General features: G+C 42.4%; 1 protein-coding gene across 1 annotated transcript in view; it reads left to right on the top strand.

Annotated features, from left to right (window-relative positions):
• The first annotated feature begins 725 nt into the window (after positions 1 to 725).
• SLC30A5 (solute carrier family 30 (zinc transporter), member 5) overlaps positions 726 to 21,633 on the top strand; it is a 22,064-nt gene continuing 1,156 nt past the window's right edge. Inside the window, exons 1-15 of the mRNA XM_015417205.1 lie at positions 726 to 948; positions 3,266 to 3,388; positions 6,716 to 6,782; positions 7,660 to 7,745; positions 8,900 to 8,987; positions 9,400 to 9,487; positions 9,889 to 9,965; positions 11,339 to 11,509; positions 13,599 to 13,887; positions 15,857 to 16,065; positions 17,127 to 17,284; positions 17,905 to 18,034; positions 18,833 to 19,064; positions 19,509 to 19,735; positions 20,971 to 21,099. Coding sequence (XP_015272691.1) covers positions 872 to 948; positions 3,266 to 3,388; positions 6,716 to 6,782; positions 7,660 to 7,745; positions 8,900 to 8,987; positions 9,400 to 9,487; positions 9,889 to 9,965; positions 11,339 to 11,509; positions 13,599 to 13,887; positions 15,857 to 16,065; positions 17,127 to 17,284; positions 17,905 to 18,034; positions 18,833 to 19,064; positions 19,509 to 19,735; positions 20,971 to 21,099 — 2,151 coding nt within the window. The 5' untranslated portion in view covers positions 726 to 871. The remainder of the gene's footprint in view (positions 949 to 3,265; positions 3,389 to 6,715; positions 6,783 to 7,659; positions 7,746 to 8,899; positions 8,988 to 9,399; positions 9,488 to 9,888; positions 9,966 to 11,338; positions 11,510 to 13,598; positions 13,888 to 15,856; positions 16,066 to 17,126; positions 17,285 to 17,904; positions 18,035 to 18,832; positions 19,065 to 19,508; positions 19,736 to 20,970; positions 21,100 to 21,633) is intronic.

The raw sequence follows: 21,633 nt of genomic DNA, 5'->3' as shown, positions 1-21,633 counted from the left end.
CTGATCCTGCTTAGTTTCCGAGCTCTTATGGGGTCGGCCTATACCATGCTGCCTTTTCTCCAGACAGGAGGCTCACAACTCCCTAAAGAAAAAAAACATGTCTGCATAGGGCCTCTGGGATAAAATTATTTTTAATAAGTAAATATTGAGAAGCCTATTGTTCAATAGTTTGGATTGTTTGGAATTCTCTGTATCAATTGTTTTATATTTGTTTAATAAAAATTATTTTAAAATTTTAAAAAATTCATTATGTATGTTGTATGCTAATTTGCTGCTCACCCTATATGTATGGACTGGTAACTTCAATTTCACTGTATCTGAAGAAGTGTGTATGCACAGGAAAGCTTATACCATGAATAAATCTTTGTTGGTCTTGAAGTTACCTTTGGAATCGAGTTTTGTTCTGGAACAAAATTGTTCCTCATTAATGTGCCCCCCAAGACTTATGACTAGAATTGCACTGTTACAATGCAATCCTAAACCCACTGACGGTCACAGAATGGTGTACATCTATTTCAAATGACACCTTCCGCTTTGGTACGGGAGGACGCCGAAGAGACCGGGGCGCTTTAACAGCACCAGAGCTAGGCGATAGGTGGCGCTGCGCCGCAGAAGAATCCTTGTCGGGAGGGGGGAGGGAAAAGAAAACCCGTCCCTTTCCTGTTCTCAGCCTCCCCTCCTCGATGGTGATGAGCGGTTCCGGCGGCAACTGAGGACGTGGCTCTTGGCGCAGCCGTCGGCCGGCCTCTTCCTCTTCCGCTGCGGGCCGAGGCCTGCCCGCCCGCCGGCTTGGCTTTGCCCCTTGGAGGATGAAGAAACCCCGCGCTGGAGGCGGCGGCGGCTGACGAAGCCTGGCCTGAGACCAGCCGGCATGGAGGAGAAGTTCAGCGGGGGCGAGGTCGTGGCCGGGGGCGGGCGGCTGGGGCCCGTGGATGTGCCCAGCTCCCGGTAACTGCTCCTCTCCGCGGGGCGGGGCGGGGCGGGGGGGCTTGGCTGGGAGGGAGCCGGCAGCGCTCCGGCACCTGGAGCCGGCCTGGGCAGGGAGCCGGAGGAAGGAGGCAGGCGCCGCCTCAGCTGCTGGTGCCCAGGTGGCTCCCTGGGTTGGGGAGGCGCCGGTGTGGTCGGTCTTAAAGGAACTGGTTTCTTGGGGCTGCGTGCCGTGCAACTGGCAGTGGGCGCGAGTCTTTCAAAAACAGTCATCGCTTGTCAGTGCACCTGTTGCTTTAGGGCGCTATGAAAGTGTAAGGCGGAGCCTTTGCTTTGCCTGCAGAGGGGCCCACGTGCAATCTGTCGTATCTCCAGTGAAAGAGATCAGGTACGCTGGAAGCAGCCTTGAACCGAATCGGGGCCAAAAACCCTAACTATAAATACACGATGGTGTCTGAACTGGCGGAGACTGACTAAGAGAGAGATCCTGGAGTTGTAGTAGATAACTCGATGTCGACAGTGTGCGACTGCAAAAAAAGAAAGGCCAACGCTATGCTGGGGATTATTAGGAAGGGAATTGAAAACAAATCAGCCAGTATCATAATGCCCCTGTATAAATCGATGGTGTGACCTCATTTGGAATACTGTGTACAATTCTGGTCCCCACACCTCAAAAAGGATATTATAACATTGGGAAAAGTGCAGAAAAGGGCAACTGGAATGATAAAAGGGTTTTCCTATGAAGAAAGGTTAAAGTGCTCTTTAGCTTGGAGAAACAGGAACGAGGGGTGACATGATTGAGGTTTACAAGATTATGCATGGGATAGAGCAGGTAGAGAAAGAAGTATTTTTCTCCCTTTCTCACAATACAAGAACTTGTGGGCACTCAATGAAATTGCTGAGCAGTCAGGTTAGAATGGATAAAAGGAAGTACTTCTCACCCAAAGAGTGATTAACACGTGGAATTCACTGCCACAGTGGTAGCAGCTACAAGCATGGATGGCTTCAAGAGGGAATTAGATAAACATATGGAGCAGAGGTCCGTCAGTGGCTATTAGCCACAAGGTATAGATAGGAATTCTCAGTCTGGGGCGAGTGATGCACTGTATGCTTTGGGGGGGGGGCAACAGTGGGAGGGCTTCTAGTGTCCTGGTCCCACTGCTGGACCTCCTGATGGCACCTGGTATTTTGGCCACTGTGTGACAGAGTGTTGGACTGGATGGGCCATTGACCTGATCCAACATTGGCTTCTCTTATGTTCTTATGTTAACTTCAATCTGCCAAGGTCATTGATGCCAATTCAGATGGGCACTGACTCTCTGAGATCCCAAGTAGTGGTCTTTCACATCACTTACTACCTGGACATATTAACTGGGGATGCTGGGGGCCTTCTGCCTACGAAGCAGATGCTCTACCATTGAGCCATGGTCCCTCCACAGGTAGTATGTGGTATGAGACAATACATGGGAGGGGGGCATATGGGATTGTTTAAATGTATTTGGTCTTAGGTTAAACAGGAGTGAGATCCGAGGGTTGTTCCATAAGGTAGAGTTTTGAATAAAGATCTGGAGAGAGAATGAGGCGGTGTTGCCCAGGTATTCTGGGAGGTACTTAAACATATGGAAAAGAGGCCACCAGAGTGGCTTTTTTTCTGCTGCAGGCGACTGGCAGCTATACATCTACCAGTCATGTCATATAATAGTATAGAAAAAGGAATTTAGCGTGTGCAGGCAGTACCCCTTATGCTCACTAGTGTTGTGATGTGACAGTAGCACCTCTCACATTTTGACTTCTGCACAATGATTAAAGGTACAATACCTTACAGAGTCTTGTGGCGCCTTCTGGTTCATGAAGGTTATGCCCAGACCCAGAGTTCAATTTCTGTGACTCAATGTGTGTCCATGGGACAGCTGTTTATCAATCAGGACGATACCTATCCTGGGGCTGTTCTTGAAATTTGTTACCCTAGGTCAGGAAATCAGTACCTCCATAGTGCATTGCGAATCAAATACACACTCACATCGACCAGTCAGAGCCCCATAGGGTTTGATAGATGGCATGTGCCAGGTGCAGGCATTGTTTATTTCAGAACATTATAATATAGACCAACAGTGCTTTATACATCACATTCTTTGGCACCATAGACATTTTAATTTTCTATCAAAAGCAAGAAAATGCTATGATAAAATAAACTTAAGCGATGGAGATTTGTCTCATCGTCTGATCCAATGCTCTGAACACTAGCCTGTTTTCAATATACCCTGTCTTATAATATTCTGTATCCCTTTTGTGAGATTACTAGCATTTTGTATTAATTTTCGTTCCTTTTCCCCCCCAGGCTGACCAAATATATTGTGTTGTTATGTTTAGCTAAGTTTTTAAAGGCTTTAGGATTGTTCGAATCCTATGATCTCCTGAAAGTAGTCCATCTTGTACAGTTTATCTTCATAGTGAAACTTGGGTAAGTTGAGTTTTGCTTCAGCATTCTGCAACTTTTTTTCATGTGCTTTTGAAACTGATCTTATATTGGAACTTCCAAGGGTTTTTTCATATTCCTAGATTAGAGGTGTGCCCACTTATTCCACTCCCCAACCCCGTAACATGTTGTGCTTGCAATATTTAAGGGTAGTTTGATTACTGAATGAGCAGTTCTGCCTCCTGCCAAAAGAGCTGCAGCAATATTTGATGAAGCAATAGCAATAGCAATCAACTATTTTTTGGTGAACTGTAGACAGAATTGATAACAAATTCATACCACACCCTTCTAACCGATGGGGACTTAAAGCAGCTTATGTTGTTCTTTTCTCCTCCATTTTATCCTTACAACAACCATATCTTAGGCTTGGAGCGTGTGACTGGTCCAAGATCACCAGGCATGCTTCTTCAGCAGAATGGGGATTCAAACCTGGGTCTCTTAAATTCTAGCCATACATTCTAACCACTATACTGTGATGTCTGTGATGTCTGTGATGCCTGGCATCTCTTGAGTAGTTGTTCAATCCCATTTCTCTTCTAAAGGAGGGGGGATATTTCCCACCCTCCCTGTCTGTGATGCCTGGCATCTCTTGAGTAGAACATTTGCTTCTGTTGCAAACAGATGGATGTTCTGGAGTTACTCTGTGCCAAGATGTTCCAGTTCACATCCCAGTCATCATCCTGAAGCTGGTGACCAATTTTCAGGCTCCTAGCTTTATTTTCTGATGAGTTATGCCTGCCACAGATGGGGAAATACTTTTTAATTGTAGATTTGTGATTAAAATTCCAGGCACATATCCTTAATCACCAAAGCACAGTTTGATTAATGTCATGTGTCATGTGATTACTTCTTTTTCACATGGGCATTCTCTTCCCCATCTCTTTTTAGTGCACACTGTGTTTAGAGTTATGTCTGCACTAAAAATAGTTAGCAGCAGACCAAAGTATAAAATTCTGGCCATCAGTTGATTTGCATACTATGGTTTGTACTAACTGTAGTTAGCTAAAATGTAGGTGTAATGAATGGTAGCCTAAGGATACTGTCAGGGTGACTGAAGTGTGTGGCTTACCATCTTCATGTTTGATGTAATGAATGGTAGCCTAAGGGTGACTGGAGTGTGTGGCTTACCATCTTCATGTTTGACCCTTGCCCATCTTGACTGATCCCATCCAGTTGAAGGGGACTGGATATTTATTGGGTCTGGGAAGTGGGCATGCCTTGTTAAGAATGGTTCCTGCCGCCTTGAAGGCATTGGTAGTGAGACAACTCCTAAATATGTTTTTTCCTAAACCTAACAATTTGTCGAATGATCACTAATCTCTCCTCTTGGGGAAAGATGCTTAAATTAATCAGCTCCAGGTATTCTTGGATAATGCAGATTATCCATATCCACTTCAGTTTGGCATGGGTCTGGGTTCTGAGCCTGCTACGGTTGCCCTAGTAGATGACCTTTGCTGGGAAATAGGACGGTCAAGAAACCGCTGAATGTCCTGGACCTCAACAGTTTCAGTGCTATTGACTGTAGTAATTTACTGGATCTTCTTCTTAAACATGCTAGAATGACGACTGATGAGAGAAAGATACGATGAGATTAGTGCCAGGGTGGGTTTGATTTAAATAATAATTTAAGATACAATTTAAATCACTAGTCAGTAAGACTCGATTTAAATCACGGTTTTCTACATAAAGGCTCATCCTTGCTGGCCTTAATATTTACACCCCAGAGGAAAGTTTCATTTTAGTATAATAATGTTTCAGGTTAGTTTTAGTTATATCAGAAAATTAATGATTGGCTATTTACCACTTGAAATGGATAGTTATGAAATCATTACAAGGTGAACTGTCTCCAATGTAATAGGTTAATCATTCATATTTGGACAGCTTTTCTGCTGTACTTTAGGGAAAAATATAATCATTAGCAATGACCATTTAAATTGTTTTATTTAACTAAAATAATAACATTATATAGCATATGTATTCTTGTATTTGCCTAAACATCCATGAGGGTACACTCACAAAGATCTCAAGATTTCTGGAGTATTCTGCTCAAAAAGTTTCACTTTCATTTGTACTGCTTGCCCCTCTCCCCTCACACTAGCTCTTAACATCTCCTCTTTATCACGACCTATTCCACACCAAACAATCTTATAGTCATTGAACTTCTTGAAACTTAGCATTTAAGAGATTAGGAGTTGATTCTGTGTGCATAGATTTGCAGAGAACCAATAGGACTGAGGTCTCTTAACTCTGTATTTTTATTTTATAACATTTTTGCTGTGAAGAAGAGGCATGCTGTCTCTGCAGACACAAATTCACAGTTCTGAGAACTGCAAAACCAAGTATCTGTGATAATATCTTCCAGATAGAAAAAATGCTCGAAATAATCTTATAGAAACCTCTGGGAGAGCATGACATATTGTGAATGGATTAAATCCTGCTCCGAACAGCTGCCTGCCAGGGAAGCCCCACCCCCAAGCCAGGGCCATCCTGAGCGGGTAGCGTGGGCCTGAATCCCAAGTGGAGATCGCCACTGGGAAAGGAGCCCCCCATGTGCTACAGCCCACCCCCGCTGACAAAAAAGACCCTTTCAAGGGTCTTTTGCCAGTGGAGCTGTGGCTGGTGATAGCCCCTTGTCCTCCCTGCACCCCCCCGCCCACCCCCAGAATGCTCCCCAATCCCCCCACTGGGGGGGAAAGGAAGACAATGGTTAGGAGGAAAAGGAAGACAATGGTACACTCAGACCCTTTTTCCTCCTGACCTGGGGCCACAGGGAAGAGCTTGGTAAAGGAGTAGAGTGGGGGACCACTAGGAATAGAATGTCAGCACACTGCAAGAGAATATGCTTGCCACTTAATTGCTCAGTTTACATGTAATGGCTGAACTATAGCAAGGCATTTATTCTTATGTCTTAGGACCATGTGCTTCCTTCCTCTTTCTCTGTAGCTGTCCATTATGTAGTTTGCCCCAAAACCAAAAGCCATAGTTTCTTCAAGAAGTGAAGAAGCATGTAAACTGTCAGCACATTCCCCAGTAGTTTGGAGATTCAGGAATTTGATGTGTGGACCGGCCTGTTGAGGTTCTAAAAGGAAAGGCTGTAGTAGAGAAAATAAGGTAATTTGTGAAGCAGCCCCCGGTGTGTTTGAACCCAGTAGTTCAAGGTGCAGTTTGTACAATTGTTAATTTTGTGAGTTGGGGGTTCTGAAACTTACAGCCAGTGTTGATCTGAAAAGAAAAGAAAAAATCAGTTTACTTTTTGTAATTTTGTAGTTATTGTAATTTCACTTGATCTGACAAACATCCCTGTTCACACAGGTCTGCATTTGTTATGGTTTTGTTCCAAAAACCATTTTCTTCTGGAAAACCTATAACCAAGCATCAGGTGAGTAGAATATTCATAGCTAGTAAGCACCACCAAAATTCCATGTTTTATATGAGAAATGTGTGCTTCTAAAACATACGCTTTGGAGTTGTGTTTTTCTGAGAATGGAAAATATATTGCTAACTCATGGCAACAGTCCCATGGAAATGAATGGCAGTGGCTCAGCTGCTTGAGTGTTCTTAATGGATTTGTGCACAAGAGGACTTTAAACATTTTCATCCAGTAGGAAGGCTTCATGCTTTTATCAGCTTGGCATGTTCACAGGCTTAACAGGATTGGTTCTTACCATTTCTGAGTTTATGGAAAATGGATATGTCTGGCATGCTCAGTCATACAGGCTCCTTTGCTGCTAGCAGATCCAACAGACTCCCTGTAGTTTTCCTGCACCAGAGGGGTGTTCACAGAATACTTCCTTTATGCTTCCATCCAGAAACAGTAAACCTCTGATGATCAGTGCTAGAAGACAGCAACAGGCCTTGGCCTCTTTGCCCTGTTTGTTGGCCCTTCGGGACAGCTGGCTGACCACTGTGTGAAAAAGGATGCTAGAATAGACGGACCACTGGTGTGATCCAGCAAGGCAGCTCTTATGAACAAGCGGGAGTTTTGTGGGCCAACTAAAAGTGCATAAAATCAAATGATATGAATGCATAGCAATAGGGATCATGTTCTTTAGGGGGGGAAGGGGTTGTACAGTAGCAAAAAGCCTGATTCTCCAAAGCAATGTGAAGATCAGTTGAAAAGTTTGAGGGTGTGATTAAACAAAGCTGCAAAGTATCCAATGTTTTGTAGGAAAACTGAAGTTAAAAGGAAGTATCTCATCATTTAAAATCATTTAAAAATGTGTGCCTGTATGTTGTTAAAATATTTTCTCTTGCAGTGGGTGAAAATAATTAAACATGCTGTTGGTGGCTGCATAATTTCACTCTTGTGGTTTTTTGGCCTTACCTTGTGCGGACCTCTAAGGTAAATATATAGCTTCAGAACCATTCTTGGTAATTGTGTGCATAAATCAGGTCATTGCAGACAATTTGAGTCGGCAGTTTGCCTGCTCATCTAAAGGATAAAGGGTTCAGGTCACGCAAAGCAAACAGTAATTGAAATAAAGGATCTTGGAGCAGTAATTATTCCGGCTGATGTTCAGTTTTCTATTTTGAAGTAAATATCAGAAGGCTCTTTTGCAGAGTGCACATGTTTTATTTTCAGAATGCATTTTTGTTTGTTTTCCAGCCAAAATATGGCTCTTGAAGTGGCTTACAACAGTTAGATAATTATTTCAAATTATAAATAATTTCAGTTAAAATATAGCAGGTGCTCAGAGAAGGAATTCTCTCAGTCCAAGTATGATTGGCAAATGTGCTGCCTCTTCTGGTTGCAGCAGGTGAGGGTGTGGACACAGTGGAGTTACAGGAGCTAACCTAGTAATGGTCAGGTGTTGCAGAATGCTAGACTATGTGTTTTCCTCTTCCAAATGAAAAAGAAGTCAAGAATAATCAGTTTCTTGTTGAGAGCGCTAGAGACTGGCTTTGAATTAAGCTGTCTAGAATAAAGGTTGTGGCCTGGAACATACTTGGCAAAAAGATAATATTGTCCATGTGTTTAGCTAGTAGGAATAATCCTGATTATTATTAATTAGAACCTCACATAGCTGTGCAACAGATATGTCATTCATTTTCCCCACCCCCCATTTATTTTTTGGCCAAGTATGTTGCATAATTGAAATTCCTTGACAGTGATGATGTCTGGGTTTTCAAAAGTGTTCACATCCGTTGGTTTACTTATTACGGAGTCTGTCAATTAATTGGGATTACAGTTCCAGATGTTGTTGTGTTAATCTGAGTTTTTATAACATTTTAGCCTGACCCAGTCAGATTTGTTAGTTGCTTTTCAACTTCAGAGCGTCTTGCACAATGAAAGAATGTAGTCTTGCTAACGGTTTTACTCAGTAGCCTAGACTGGAATGGCTGGTAGTGATATAAGAGGCCCTGCCATTGTGGCTCCTAGAATGGAAGGAACCATCTGTGGCCTCCCCGGGAGCCTCAGGTGGTATCGCTGACTGTCAGTTTGTCTGCCTTAAAATCAATGTTCTAAAGTGAGGGTTTGTATCTCTTATTTTGCAGAACTGTATTGCTCTTTGAGCACAGTGATATTGTTGTCATTTCACTGCTTAGTGTACTGTTCACAAGTTCAGGAGGAGGCCCAACAAAGGTATGCATGTTAATTTATAAGAATACATTATGATTAGTCCAAACTTCTTCCACAAGTAGAACTATAAGAACTGCTGTAGAACCTGTCTAATAGCACTGCTTGAACGGCACTCTGGTGCGCACACACACTGATGTAAGCATTTGCCCCCTTTTTGTACCCAGCTCATTATATATTGTAGTCACTTGGCCAAGGAGCCCTGCATGAAGACTGAAGATTTACAGTACAGTCCCATGCAGTTGGTTTCAGTAGGTTTGAATGGGAATAACTAGGCACTGTAGATTTCCCCTTCTATCCTTCCCCCCCAAGCTAGATTTTGTTTTATTGTGTGTTCTTTGTGTATCTTTCTGAAATTTCTCTACAGTTTCAAATGCTTACCTTCCAAATCAATTATTGTTGACTTCTTGCTTTTCAGACAAGAGGTGTGGCATTTTTCATCATTGCTGTTATCTGCCTGTTGCTTTTTGATAACGATGACCTCATGGCTAAAATTGCAGAACATCGTATCCTTTCTGCTATGTGAGAGGGACAGAATTACCTTACTTTGGCTGCCTCTTCCGGAGTACTTGTGACACAGTTGTAGCACACTTGATGCTCCTGTATTGTGTCTTTGTATCCCTTTCCCACTTGGTAGGCTGCTCTCAAACCTTTTTAGGAGGGTGAGAAAGATACCTGTTTCCCCCAACAAAACTTATAAGGTCCCGCCTTTCCCAGTAAAGCGTGTTCCGTGGTACTGGCCAGTCCAGTTCGGAAGGTTACATGAATTCTTTAAACCTCCTGTAGCTTCTCCGGCTATATTTGTATTGCCCTCTGTTTAGCTTCCCAGAGATGGAGATTCTGTTTGTATTTAATCATGACGGAGGTAGGATTCTGTGGTACATTTTCCTGACCTTAATTTCTTCAGCTGAGGGACACCATGACAGTGCTCTGACACACATACTTTATACAACCATCGCTTTCTTAGGAGTTGCAGACCACAAGGTAAATGTTGTGGCGTATAATATACACTGAATTGTTTAAGAAGTGAGCACTACATGATGTTAGGAAGCAAAATGAACTTTGACACTGGTAGCATATGGAGCAGTAGACTTATTTCAGTTACCTCTAACTTTCCTTCTTTGCTATCCTGTTTCTACAGTAACTTTTAGATAGCATTTGTATGCTAAGACCAGAAGTCATTATGGTAATGATACATTAGTGAAACTGGCCCAGCATTTGTATGCTAAGACCAGAAGCCATTATGGTAATGATACATTAGTGAAACTTAAAGTCTAGAAATAATAAAAAGCAAGTGAAGCTCTGTCAAACATGAAATATCATATTCATAACAAATCATGATTTGGTTTTAAGAGTGACCCGTGGCAGTATTTCAAACTACCTTTTCCCCAGGTGAACCTTCACATTAATCAACATATTTAGTCATTGCATTGGATACAGACTTCCAGTTTCCTCTGTCTGCCGCAGGCCCCCAGTTTGCAGGCTCCTGAGCAATATTTGGAGGAGTTCACTGGACTGCAGAGGGTGGTGGGAGGCAGGAACAGGAGGGCCCTGCATGAGCGGAAATTTTTGTTTTGGATCCAACCCATTGATTGTATAGGGCTTAAACCTTTGAATAAGGTAATTACATTGTATACTACTTTCCTTCTCTTACCCCGTGGCACAAACTCAGGAGTTGGAATGTTTGCTATAAGCACGGGGAGGTGGAAATCTAATAGAAGTGAGATAAATTGCTTGGTGTTGTGATTTACAAACTCTTGTTACATAACCTTTCAATAAAAAAGATTACAGATGGAGAACAAATCAAATAAGTTTAACTGCATGCCTAGAGTGGCAATTACCGTAATTCAGTATTATGATTTTAAAAATACACTTGGTTATGGCAATATATTACTGACTTCTTTATTTACTATATCCAGTGAGCAGCAATGCACCTTTTATTCTTTGCACTAGTTACAGTGGGTTAGTGAGAAATATAGAGGAGGAAATTGCTGTTCATGGCATGTATCCAACCATGTATTTCCAAGGAGTAGCATTTCCGTTTGTGAAAGGGGGGGTCATTGATTTTCACCAGTTCCCCCCTCCTGCTTCAGATCTCCACTTTGATCCCTGTGCTCCCTTCTGAGAACCCACTGGCCCCACCCCCCAGAACAAAATTTTGAGGGCTCAGTGTGCTGCGGCCAGAGAGGGAGGTGGGAAAGCCCTCTCCACGAAGTCCACAGATGACTGGAAACGTACCTGTATATTTTTTGTGGCTTATAATGAGCAGAAGGAATATCAGAAGTATTTCTTATCTTTATATGAATGTGAAGATGTGCAAACTATCTGATCTTTTAAGTATCTGTTTCTGTTTTCAGGGTGGAGTGCTTCTGCTTGTATTAGCATTGTGTTGCAAGGTTGGCTTTCACGCGGCATCCAGAAAACTCTCTGTAGATATAGGTGGAGCCAAACGCCTTCACGCATTGTCTCATCTAGTTTCTGTTATCCTCCTGTGTCCCTGGGTGGTCATCTTGTCTCTAACAACAGAGGTAAACAGCAAAGTTCAAAACAATTTAACTTTGAAATGGTCAAAGCTATAACGCTGCAGGATAAAATGCAACAAGTTTAGCTATTGCCAAACCTCTGGTGGAATATAGAAGTTTTAACAATTTTTCAAAGAGTACATAATCAAGTATTTGGAAGAGAGATTCCGTAATTAAAGCTATATAAAAAGATTGGTTTCAAGCCTCCAAGAGGTGAGACTGAGCAGAGCTTCACCTAACTATTATATGGAGGGAAGAGCTTATATGGGAGAAGATAGTGGACCCAACAGGTTCATGCAAACATTTTAAATGAGCCAGTTTGGTGTAGTGGTCTCTGATCTGGTAGAACCAGGTTTGATTCCCCACTCCTCCACATGCAGCTGCTGGTGTGACCTTGGGTCAGTCATAAGTTGTCTCAGAGCTGTTCTCTCAAGGGCAGTTCTCGAAAGAGCTCTCTCAGCCCCACCTACCTCACAGGGTGTCTGCTGTGGGGAGGGGAGGGGAAGGAAAAGGGATTGTAAGCCGCTCTGAGACTCCTTTGGGTAGTGAAGGGTGGGGTATAAATCCAATCTCCTCCTCCTCCTGTTCCTCTTCTTCTTCTTAAATCCTGGTTGGAAACCACCTGGTAGTTGGTACAATTCTGAAAGTGCTGGTGATTTAAGTTGTCTGCAGTTGTCGATGGGAAACAAATATCCACTTTGTGTATTATTAGGCTTCTAGACAGCTTTCAAAGAGAGCCCCCACATAGAGTGCATTGCAATCTTTGTAGAAATTACCTAGCCACTAGTGGAGATTGTGCACATTCTTATCATCAGTATATCTAATTCTCAATGTGGCCAGATCTGTGGATACTTAAATCCAGAAACTGGAGAGGTGGACAAACAAGACAGATCTTTCTGCAAACCTGAAAAACACTTCATTTGCAACAAAAAAACTTTTTTAAAAAAGAAAGAGTGAGCTCCCCACCCAATTAATAGAAGCAGCACCTATAGCTTTAAGAAACTAATGCCCTCATGCTTTTAAACCTTCCTGTCAGTAAAGGGTAGGGGGGAAGGGACAGGGCCCTTTGCAGAACTGTTTTGGCCTTTGAGAGTAGACTCATTGGGACCACTAGGTGATCTGCCGCCCGACTTGCATGAGTCACCCAGGCTTGGCTGGTTGCTGCTGCTCAACAGCAGCCACCCCACAGAAGCCAGTGTGGTGGTAGTGATCAGAGTTTCAGACCAGGGCCTGGGAGACCCAAGCTTCAGATCCCCACTCTGCCGTGACAGCTCACTGGGTTACCTCAAGCCAGTTACAGGCTAACTTAACAGGTGGTTGTGAGGATAAAAGGGAGACGAGGAGAGTGATGTAAACAGCTTCGAGCCCCTTTTGTGGGGAAATGTGGGGTACAAATGAAGTAAATAATGAATGTAGTCAGAAGTAGGGGTACAGAGAAAAGGTGGGTGGAAAGGAGAGGAGAAAGCAGAGAAAGGTGAGTGGGAAAGAGACCATAATGTGGGGAGGTGTCCACAGGGGAAAATGAGGTGCCCTCTGTAAGACCTTGCAGGTTCCCTGCCACGGAACTGGGCCTGGCCCAATAGGCTGCGCTGTACAGCTGGCTGAGACTGCAAGGGGGGAGGGAAAGCTGAAGACGGGGGCAAGTTCTTTATAATGTTTAATTAGCTATGCTCCCACTGCTTATTTGAAGGGTAAGGCATTTCTAGGCTATGTTTGAGTAACAGCTTCTGCTTAAAAGTTATAAATGTAGTAGACTGGAATGGGAAGTGGAATTAGCTGAGGTAGGCAGAAAATAGGTTGAGGTCTGCTGGTTAATTTCTGGTGGATTGCCAAGTCCTGATTTGTTGCTGGGGTTCTTGGGAAGAATGCTGTGCCGGGTGGACTTTAGTATGAGCCAGCAAGGCATTTCTCACATTCCTAAACAAGGGTTGTTATATTTAGGATAGAGAATACAGACAGTTTATGCCTTAACTGTTAAGAAACCTTAACTACAGAACTTGGATAGATAGGTTTGTTATCGTATAACAAAATTTAATGTGGATACAAATTTGTTTTGCTGCCCATACTAAATGATTTTTTTCCCTTTTGATTGCAGAGTAAAGTAGAATCCTGGTCTTCTCTTATCATGCCTTTCACTACGGTTATTTTTTTTGTCATGGTTTTGGACTTTTATGTAGAATCCGTGTGCTCCATCAAGATGGAGGTCTCAAAGTGTTCTCGTTACGGATCATTTCTCATTTTCGTCAGTGCCCTTCTTTTTGGAAACTTCTGGACTCATCCAATAACAGATCAGCTTCGAGCAATGAACAGACCAACACACCAGGAAGTCACAGAGCATGTTCTTTCTGGCGGAGTGGTAGTTAGTGCCATTTTCTTTATTTTATGTACGTCTTAGTCCTGATATTTAGAAGAATAGTAATATATTGCTAAGACTTTTTTCGTGCATTACTAAGAAGGAATTTGGCATGCCTCAGCATAGCAGAATGTGTGAATGCTAGGAATGGTGCCAGACATCACTTACATTCTCTTCTTAAGGTGTCATTTGATTGGTCAGAAAGTTGTGCTAAAGTACCTTGGTATAAATCAAAGGCTGGAACCTTTTCTGGTGGGGAGATCACATAGTTGCTTTAGAATTGCTCAGTGGGCGCCAACAAAAGTGTTTTGTACCTGTAATAGGAAAGAGCACATTCATAGGCACATATAGGCTCACATGGCCTTCTCTCAGTCATTGCATTTGCTTGATCAGTTATGGAGCGGCTGCCTTTCCTTGGAAGCCCCCAACTTCTGGCTGCACTTCCATGGCCAATGTGCCTGTGAACCCCCACCCTCTTTGGAAATCTCACCCTGGTTAATGGGGCTATAGGGCCAAGGCTAGATAAAACTGTGAAGTCAGCAATGAGTTGTTTGGGTCTCTGACCCAGAGATTACCCATCTTTTGACCAAAGGCATAACTCCGAATAAGCCATAGCAGATTCAGGGCATGTTGTAACTAACCAGCATGTCTAACGCTTGATGCCTGAACATCCTGAACCTTGAGTTGTGCCAAAAACAAACAGTAAGCATATCCCATTTATATAGAGTGATAAGTGGATGCAGTATGCTATAAAAGCTGTTGCTGTGTGTCGTTTGTACCCATGTGTGGTAGAGAAATGTTCTGTGTAAGTGCACCCACTTCCCATACTGGATCCAAGAGAACTGCACACATTGGAAGCGTAGGAAACAAACCTGTCTTCCACTGGCCCTCATTTTTGTCCTAGGTGGGAGCTGCAGGCTTCGATTCTAAGGCTCAGCTACAAGATCATGTCCAAATCTGGATTTAAACTACAAGCCTGTTTTAGGGATCTGTGACAAAGTGATAGGGCTCCCGAGCAAGTTTGGAAAGCGAACTGAAATCTTGATGAATTCGAAAAACAAACATAGCTCGCTTGAATGACCAATATTCCACTCATATAATTGGAATATTGGAGTAGTAAAATGCCAGCACTAAGATCCATGATATCCCAGCACCCGCAATGTGTAAACTCCAGAGTAAGGTTGAGTTCCATGATATCCCAGCACCCGCACACACTCGTGCAATGTGTAAACTCCAGAGTAAGGTTGAGTGAGTAGCTGGGAAAGAGAAGTATATTACCTATCCTGAATGGGGAGGGAGAGTGAGTATCTGGGAAAGAAAAGTATATTACCTATCCTGAATGGGGAGGTTTGCCTAGGAAGAAAGGCATGCATCCAGTTATCCCACTGTCTTTGAACCAGCACCATCTGGTAGGAGATTCCTGTTGAAACCTTGCTGGGGCCACAGAGGGACCCAAACAAGAGTTCTGGTGAAATCCATGGGAAAGTCTAAGGAGAAGCATTTCAGAAGTGGCCATGTGAATAAGCACCAGGGCTTGGGGTAGGCAGCAGAGCAGGGCCACCTCAAAATATGATTTCTTGGAGTAGGTCAGGATATCTGATATAGGAATGGGAGTGAGGGGTAATAAAAGCCCAAGCATTTCCATTTTTCCTACCTTGGACAAAGGAGGGGTGTTGGATTAAGGCAGCAGATGGCCACATGATTCCCTCATTAGCACATGGGGTGTCGTATGAGAGGAGAAAACGCCACTAAGTTAAAAGACAGATGTGTTGGGGTTTCTGGTGTTAGAAAGGAATGAGACTAATTGGTTGTAAGCCCAGAGATGGAGAAGGATAGAGAAAGTGATTGACAGAATGGTGGCTTATGGAACATGGCAAACAAGCAGTGTGAGATCAAGTTATTAGCTGTTACGGAAGGCTTTGAAAGTTTTTTATTTGTACATAGTGCTTGGACTCATACAAAATGTAAAGAACTCTTTTTTATTATTTTTATTTTTTTAGCTGCCAATATCCTCTCCTCCCCAACACGGAAAGGGCAGAAAGGCACTCTTATCGGCTATTCTCCTGAGGGAATACCACTATACAATTTTATGGGCGATGCTTTGCAACACAGCTCTCAATCTTTACCTCGATTTATTAAAGAATCACTGAAACAAATCCTTGAGGAGTCCGACTCAAGGCAAATCTTCTATTTTCTGTGCCTAAATTTGGTAAGCATACTTCTTGAAACTTGGGATGAACTTATGTTGGGTCGGGTTAGCTTTAGAGTCACACATACTGATATAAAACCATAGTCGGTAGAATCCCCCATGAGGCACTGAGGCAAGTCCTTCAGTATAAAACAAGATTCTAAGCCCCTGATCATTCTTGACAGTCTGTTCAGCTTTGTTTTAAGAAGGAGATTCTGCAGTCTACATGGGTCAGCAGGCGAAACTGTATAACCTGGTGAATTTTAAGGTGTGCAGTGACTACCTTGTATGGCACTGAGTACAATCTGGTACTTAATCTGAATGTGCACCTGACTTCTTTCTTTAAATATTTATATCCCTTTTCTTCTGCTGAACAGTGGGCCTTTTGGGTGCTTCATTAGTGCAGAAATGCAAATTACATCTGCAGAACATGTGAACAAATAGATTTACATTATCCAAGAGAACCAACCGTTCCATATATTTAACAGTACTGGAAAAATTCACGGTCAGGATCCAAAGAGCTTTGGCTCAAATGAGCCCCCCAAAGACTTGCTTTTTCTCGAGCAGTAGCCCACCCATGCTGCAAGGCAGATTGCTTTTTAACTTCTGCTCAGTTTCCAAAGCAGTCTGTGGTATGGCATGGAAGTCTGAGGGAGGGGTCCACTGAGCTACCAGCACTTTGGATCCCAGCCCTTGTCTTTTGGGTGGTTCCTTGGTAATATTGATCAGCTGCATGATGGTGTCTAAAATGAGAGGAGGGCTGGGGCTGGGCCCCAATTCAGCTGTGAAGTAGTCACATTAGTTTCTGCCGCTCTTTCCTAGACTCTGGAGTGGGAAGGGACAAGAACAAGTCCTTTATTTCCCGAATACCTCCATGTTCTCCCTCAGAAAAAGCAGACATTGAAGACAAGTATCCAGCATGTATTGTTGTCGTTCTGAATAGTGTGTGACTGTTTTCTCCATCATTAGATGAAAGCCTGTTGCATTAAGAGAATTTCAAAATAATGTTTGCCATGTGCTTTCCCATCAGCTGTGTCTCATTATCAAGAGCAAAATCAAACTCTATGCACCTTTTATTCTAGGCTTTCACTTTTGTGGAACTATTTTATGGTGTGTGGACCAATAGTCTTGGATTAATCTCAGATGGTTTTCACATGCTTTTTGACTGTTCAGCGTTAGTTATGGGCCTGTTTGCTGCACTGATGACTCGATGGAAAGCAACCCGTATATTCTCCTATGGGTATGTATGTTGAATAAATTATAAGGATTGAGTCAAAGGATGCTGCCAATTTTTATCACTGCCTCAGTCTTCATGTAGTATTTGGACCCAGCTGTGTTCCAGTAGTATCTAGCACAGTAAAACTTCTGAATTGTGACAAGTAGAGTCTCTCTCCAGACACACACAGTGGACCAATAAGGCAGCTGCTGCCATTTTTTGTTCCATGCCTTGTGTTCACATACCCACATCTATCTCTTTGTCCTGTGTGCGTGTCTGCTGTAGCACACAGTGGTGGATTCTGGCTGCCGTGTAACGTGTGAAGCAGTTTGTCATAGACTGTTTGATTGTAGAGATGAGAGACTGTGTTTTTCACGCTAACTGAAGGAAATTGCACATTGTTAGGAAGGGCTGGGGAAATAATACTAATCTGAAACTGGTTTTCAAATGTATTCCAAATGTTAAACAGTGGTGTAATTGTAGACAGCCAGCACAATGTCCAGTAGCATATAATCTTGCCTAATTTGTGTTTATTTTCATGGACTTTCTGCAAAATACTTTGCAATTTTTGTTCAGTTCTGGATTTCAGCAATATTTCTTCAGCGTTTTTTACAAATTATTATTCCTCACTTTCTCAATTGCAGGTATGGCCGTGTAGAAATTCTCTCTGGGTTTATTAATGGCCTTTTCCTCATGGTAATAGCTTTTTTTGTCTTCATTGAGTCTGTGGCCAGACTGGTTGATCCTCCGGATATTGACACAAATATGCTGACTGTAAGTTCATTTGATAATCATGAATTTATTACTCTTGAGCATTCTTGCATACTGAAAATAAGGAATGTCATTAGTGTGTAGGACTGCAGATATATGTTTATATAAGGCTAGTGCAGATGTAACAGTCCTTCGTAAGCGTAGTTGAAGGGTGTACTGTGGGATTACATCTCTCCCCCCCCCCTGTCTACTTCCTTACATGGGAGGTGCTTCCACCAATCTGAACAATGGTCAGGGGTTACACTAGCACAGGTGTTCACTAAGGTTGACTGTGGTGTGGTTAGAGGACTTGGTCATGAAGCTAACTTTGGATGCTCTTGAGCCAGCCAGTCACTCTCAGCCTAACCTATCCCATAGAGTAGCTGTGAAGGCAGAGTGGAGAAAGGAGAACCGTGCAGGTATCTCTGAGCTTGTTGGAAGAAGGACGGGATGTAGTACAGCATTCAAATCCTGACTAAGACTTAACACAAGTTAGTGATGGCATTAATGGAGGTGTAGAATAACTCTTGGCTAAGCTTTCTAGGAGAACTGATGCACAACAAAAATGTGCAGTCCTACAGTGCTGTGTTGATCCTTGAATTCTATGCTTAAAGAATCCAAAATAGTGTGGCTGCCTGTGGAGGTCCTCTGTTCATAAGGGGATAGTAAAAGGAGGAACTATTTTTTTGCTGATTAGTACAGCAGCTATTTGAATATAAAAATTAAATTTTTATTCTAAAAAGTGCTATATAAATTGTTTTCTTGGACATATGGAATGCTAGGAAATGGAGGTTAAAGAGGATTTTTCTCTCCCTCGTGCAGCCAGTCTCAGTTGGAGGATTGATAGTAAATCTTGTTGGTATCTGTGCCTTTAGCCACGCCCATTCTCATGGGTCTTCTCGAGGAGGATGTCCTTCACACGACCACAACCATTCACATCATGGGCACGGCCACAGTCACGGGCATGGCCATTCCCACAGTGATTACGGGCACAGTCACAATCATGGACACTCACATGGATCACTCGGCGGTGGCATGAATGCAAATATGAGAGGTAAACGAACAGCAGTGTTTTTTTGTGAAAAGTAATCTTAACAGAAAACATAGCAACATGTATTGAACACATACAGAGCTGTCATATACTGAATCTGACCATTGGTATGTCAGTGTTGCCTGCTCTGTGAGCAGCAGCAGCAGCTTTCTAAGATCTCAGGTCAAGGTCTTTCCCATCATCTTCTGCGTCATGGCTTTCCTTGGAGATGCCAGGGATTGAACCTAGGTCCTTCTGCAGTGCACACCAGATGCTCTGACAATGAGCCATGTCTCCTGATTGAAGTTGTGTTAAAATATCAGTAGTGTGGTTAAGGAAACAAAGCAAAGCCCTTTGGATGTGAAGCTTCCTGTATTTTTAGAAGCAGTGCTTGCTCTTATCTGGATTAGCTGCTGTGTTGTCACATAAATGATCTAGAAAATGATTTCTCTTTTGTTCTTGTTTCAGGAGTGTTCCTACACATTTTGGCAGACACTCTTGGCAGTGTTGGAGTGATTATATCAACAATATTCATTCAGCAGTTTGGATGGCTCATAGCTGATCCTCTGTGCTCTCTCTTTATTGCTACCTTGATTTTCCTCAGTGTTATTCCACTGATAAAAGATGCCTGTCAGGTGCTGTTGTTAAGAATGCCACCAGAGCATGAGAAAGATCTGCACATAGCTTTAGAAAAGGTTAGAATTCATGTGTCTCTCTCATTTTCTCCTTTTGTCATAGGCTTCTACGGGGTGTTTAAGTACTGCTCTTCATATCTTTTAGATCAGCAATCTAGAAAACCCACTAGTAGAAAACACCATCAAAGATTGCCAAAACAATATATTAAACAATTATAAAGTTGGTGGTGTCACAACAACAACATTTATGCATACTGTAACTATATTAAGGCATAAGATACAATATTTCCTCCTTTGAAGATAAGACATAAAGTCCATGTATTCAGTGTAACATGGTAACTTGATAGGAGTCCACATAGTCATAACATATTCCAAACAGCCTTTGCAAAGATGCCCATTCTAGATATTTGGAAGATGCGTTTCCTTCTACTTCTTCAGTTTGCCGGCTGTGTAAGTGAGCTTCTAAATGCCTAGCCACAAAAGCACATTTGAAAAACAGAATGGTTTAAAAAAAAACTGACTTCGGTGGCAAGGAAACAGTTTTTTGAGCAACTTGGTAACTTGATAGGAGTCATCCACATAATCTCTCCCTTATATATAATTTGCAAAGGCTGTTTGGAATATGTTATAACTATGTGGACTCCTATCAAGTTACCAAGTTACACTGAATACATGGACTATGTCTTATCTTCAAAGGAGGAAATATTGTATCTTATTCCTTAATATTGTTAGTATACATAAATGTTGTTGTGACACCACCAACTTTATAATTGTTGTAATATATTGTTTTGGCAATCTTTGATGGTGTTTTCTACTCGTGGAATTTGTATATTTGGGACTCTTGTGACCACTAGTCTTTTTCCCTTGTTGTTTGGACAATCTAGAAAACAGCATCCATTTAGCGAGGTCCTTAGAGATGCTTTTGAGTTTTTCCCTCTTAAAATCAGCGAGCTTCGCAAAGTTGGATGTACAGAGCTGAGATATGTTACAGAGAGAGAGATACAGAGGAAAACACTACATTATTGTTTTTCAGAAGCTTCCCTTTCAGACTGAACACCTTAAAAACTCACAGATGCTGAGAGAATAATTTACAGATTAAAATCACAAGATGTTTAAACATTAGTTATATTTTAAGCATTATTCAAATGTGCAAGATAACCCTGATCCTGTACACCTTTAATAATAGCTTTTCTTGCTATACAATTTTGTCTGTAGTTCAGTGAAAACTGACTGTAAGCATAAAATCATACAGTTTTATGGAATATTACAAGTACTGTTAATGTCTGTTTCTGCAGATCCAGAAAATAGATGGTGTCATCTCCTGCAGAGATCCTCACTTCTGGTGTCATTCTGCAAATGTTGTAGCAGGCACGATACATGTACAAGTAATGTCAGATGTAATGGAGCAGAGAATTATTCAGCAGGTAACTTGATGCAGTCATACTTTATGCATGGAATGGCTCTTACAGCCCCAGTTCATGCTACTGTTTCCACATGGATAGCCTTGTCTGTGGTTACAGCTGCTGGGTGTTGCTCATTGCTTATCTTTGTAAACTAAGGATCACCCTTTTCCAGTGTGAAATTCTGTATTGCTTCATTTGGGAGCATCTTCCATGGGGTTAGGCCCAGCACACCTTGGAGCCCGCTGCTTTCCATGCTACCTCTTATATGGTCTCTTTGAAATCCACCAAGGATACCCTCTATACATGTCATCTGTGTGTTGAGTCTAGGCAGCCTAAGGATGTCATCTGTGTGTTGAGTCTAGGCAGCAAGGGTAAGAGCAGAGACATTATCAGAGACTACCATTAGTTATGGAATTCTCTCCCTTACCACAGTCTGACCCAAAGCATCTTTTGGAACTGCTGGGGAAATTCAAATTACTTCAACATTTTATTCAGTTTGTTTCAGACAGAGAGGTTACTTTAACACCACCTTGAGCCCTTGTGGTGGCGAAGGCT

Source organism: Gekko japonicus, unplaced genomic scaffold, assembly GCF_001447785.1.
Source record: "Gekko japonicus isolate JY-2015 unplaced genomic scaffold, Gekko_japonicus_V1.1 scaffold1462, whole genome shotgun sequence".
Lineage (NCBI taxonomy): Eukaryota > Metazoa > Chordata > Lepidosauria > Squamata > Gekkonidae > Gekko > Gekko japonicus.
The sequence above is the reverse complement of the archived record's forward strand: the minus strand, read 5'-3'. Positions and strand labels throughout refer to the sequence as shown.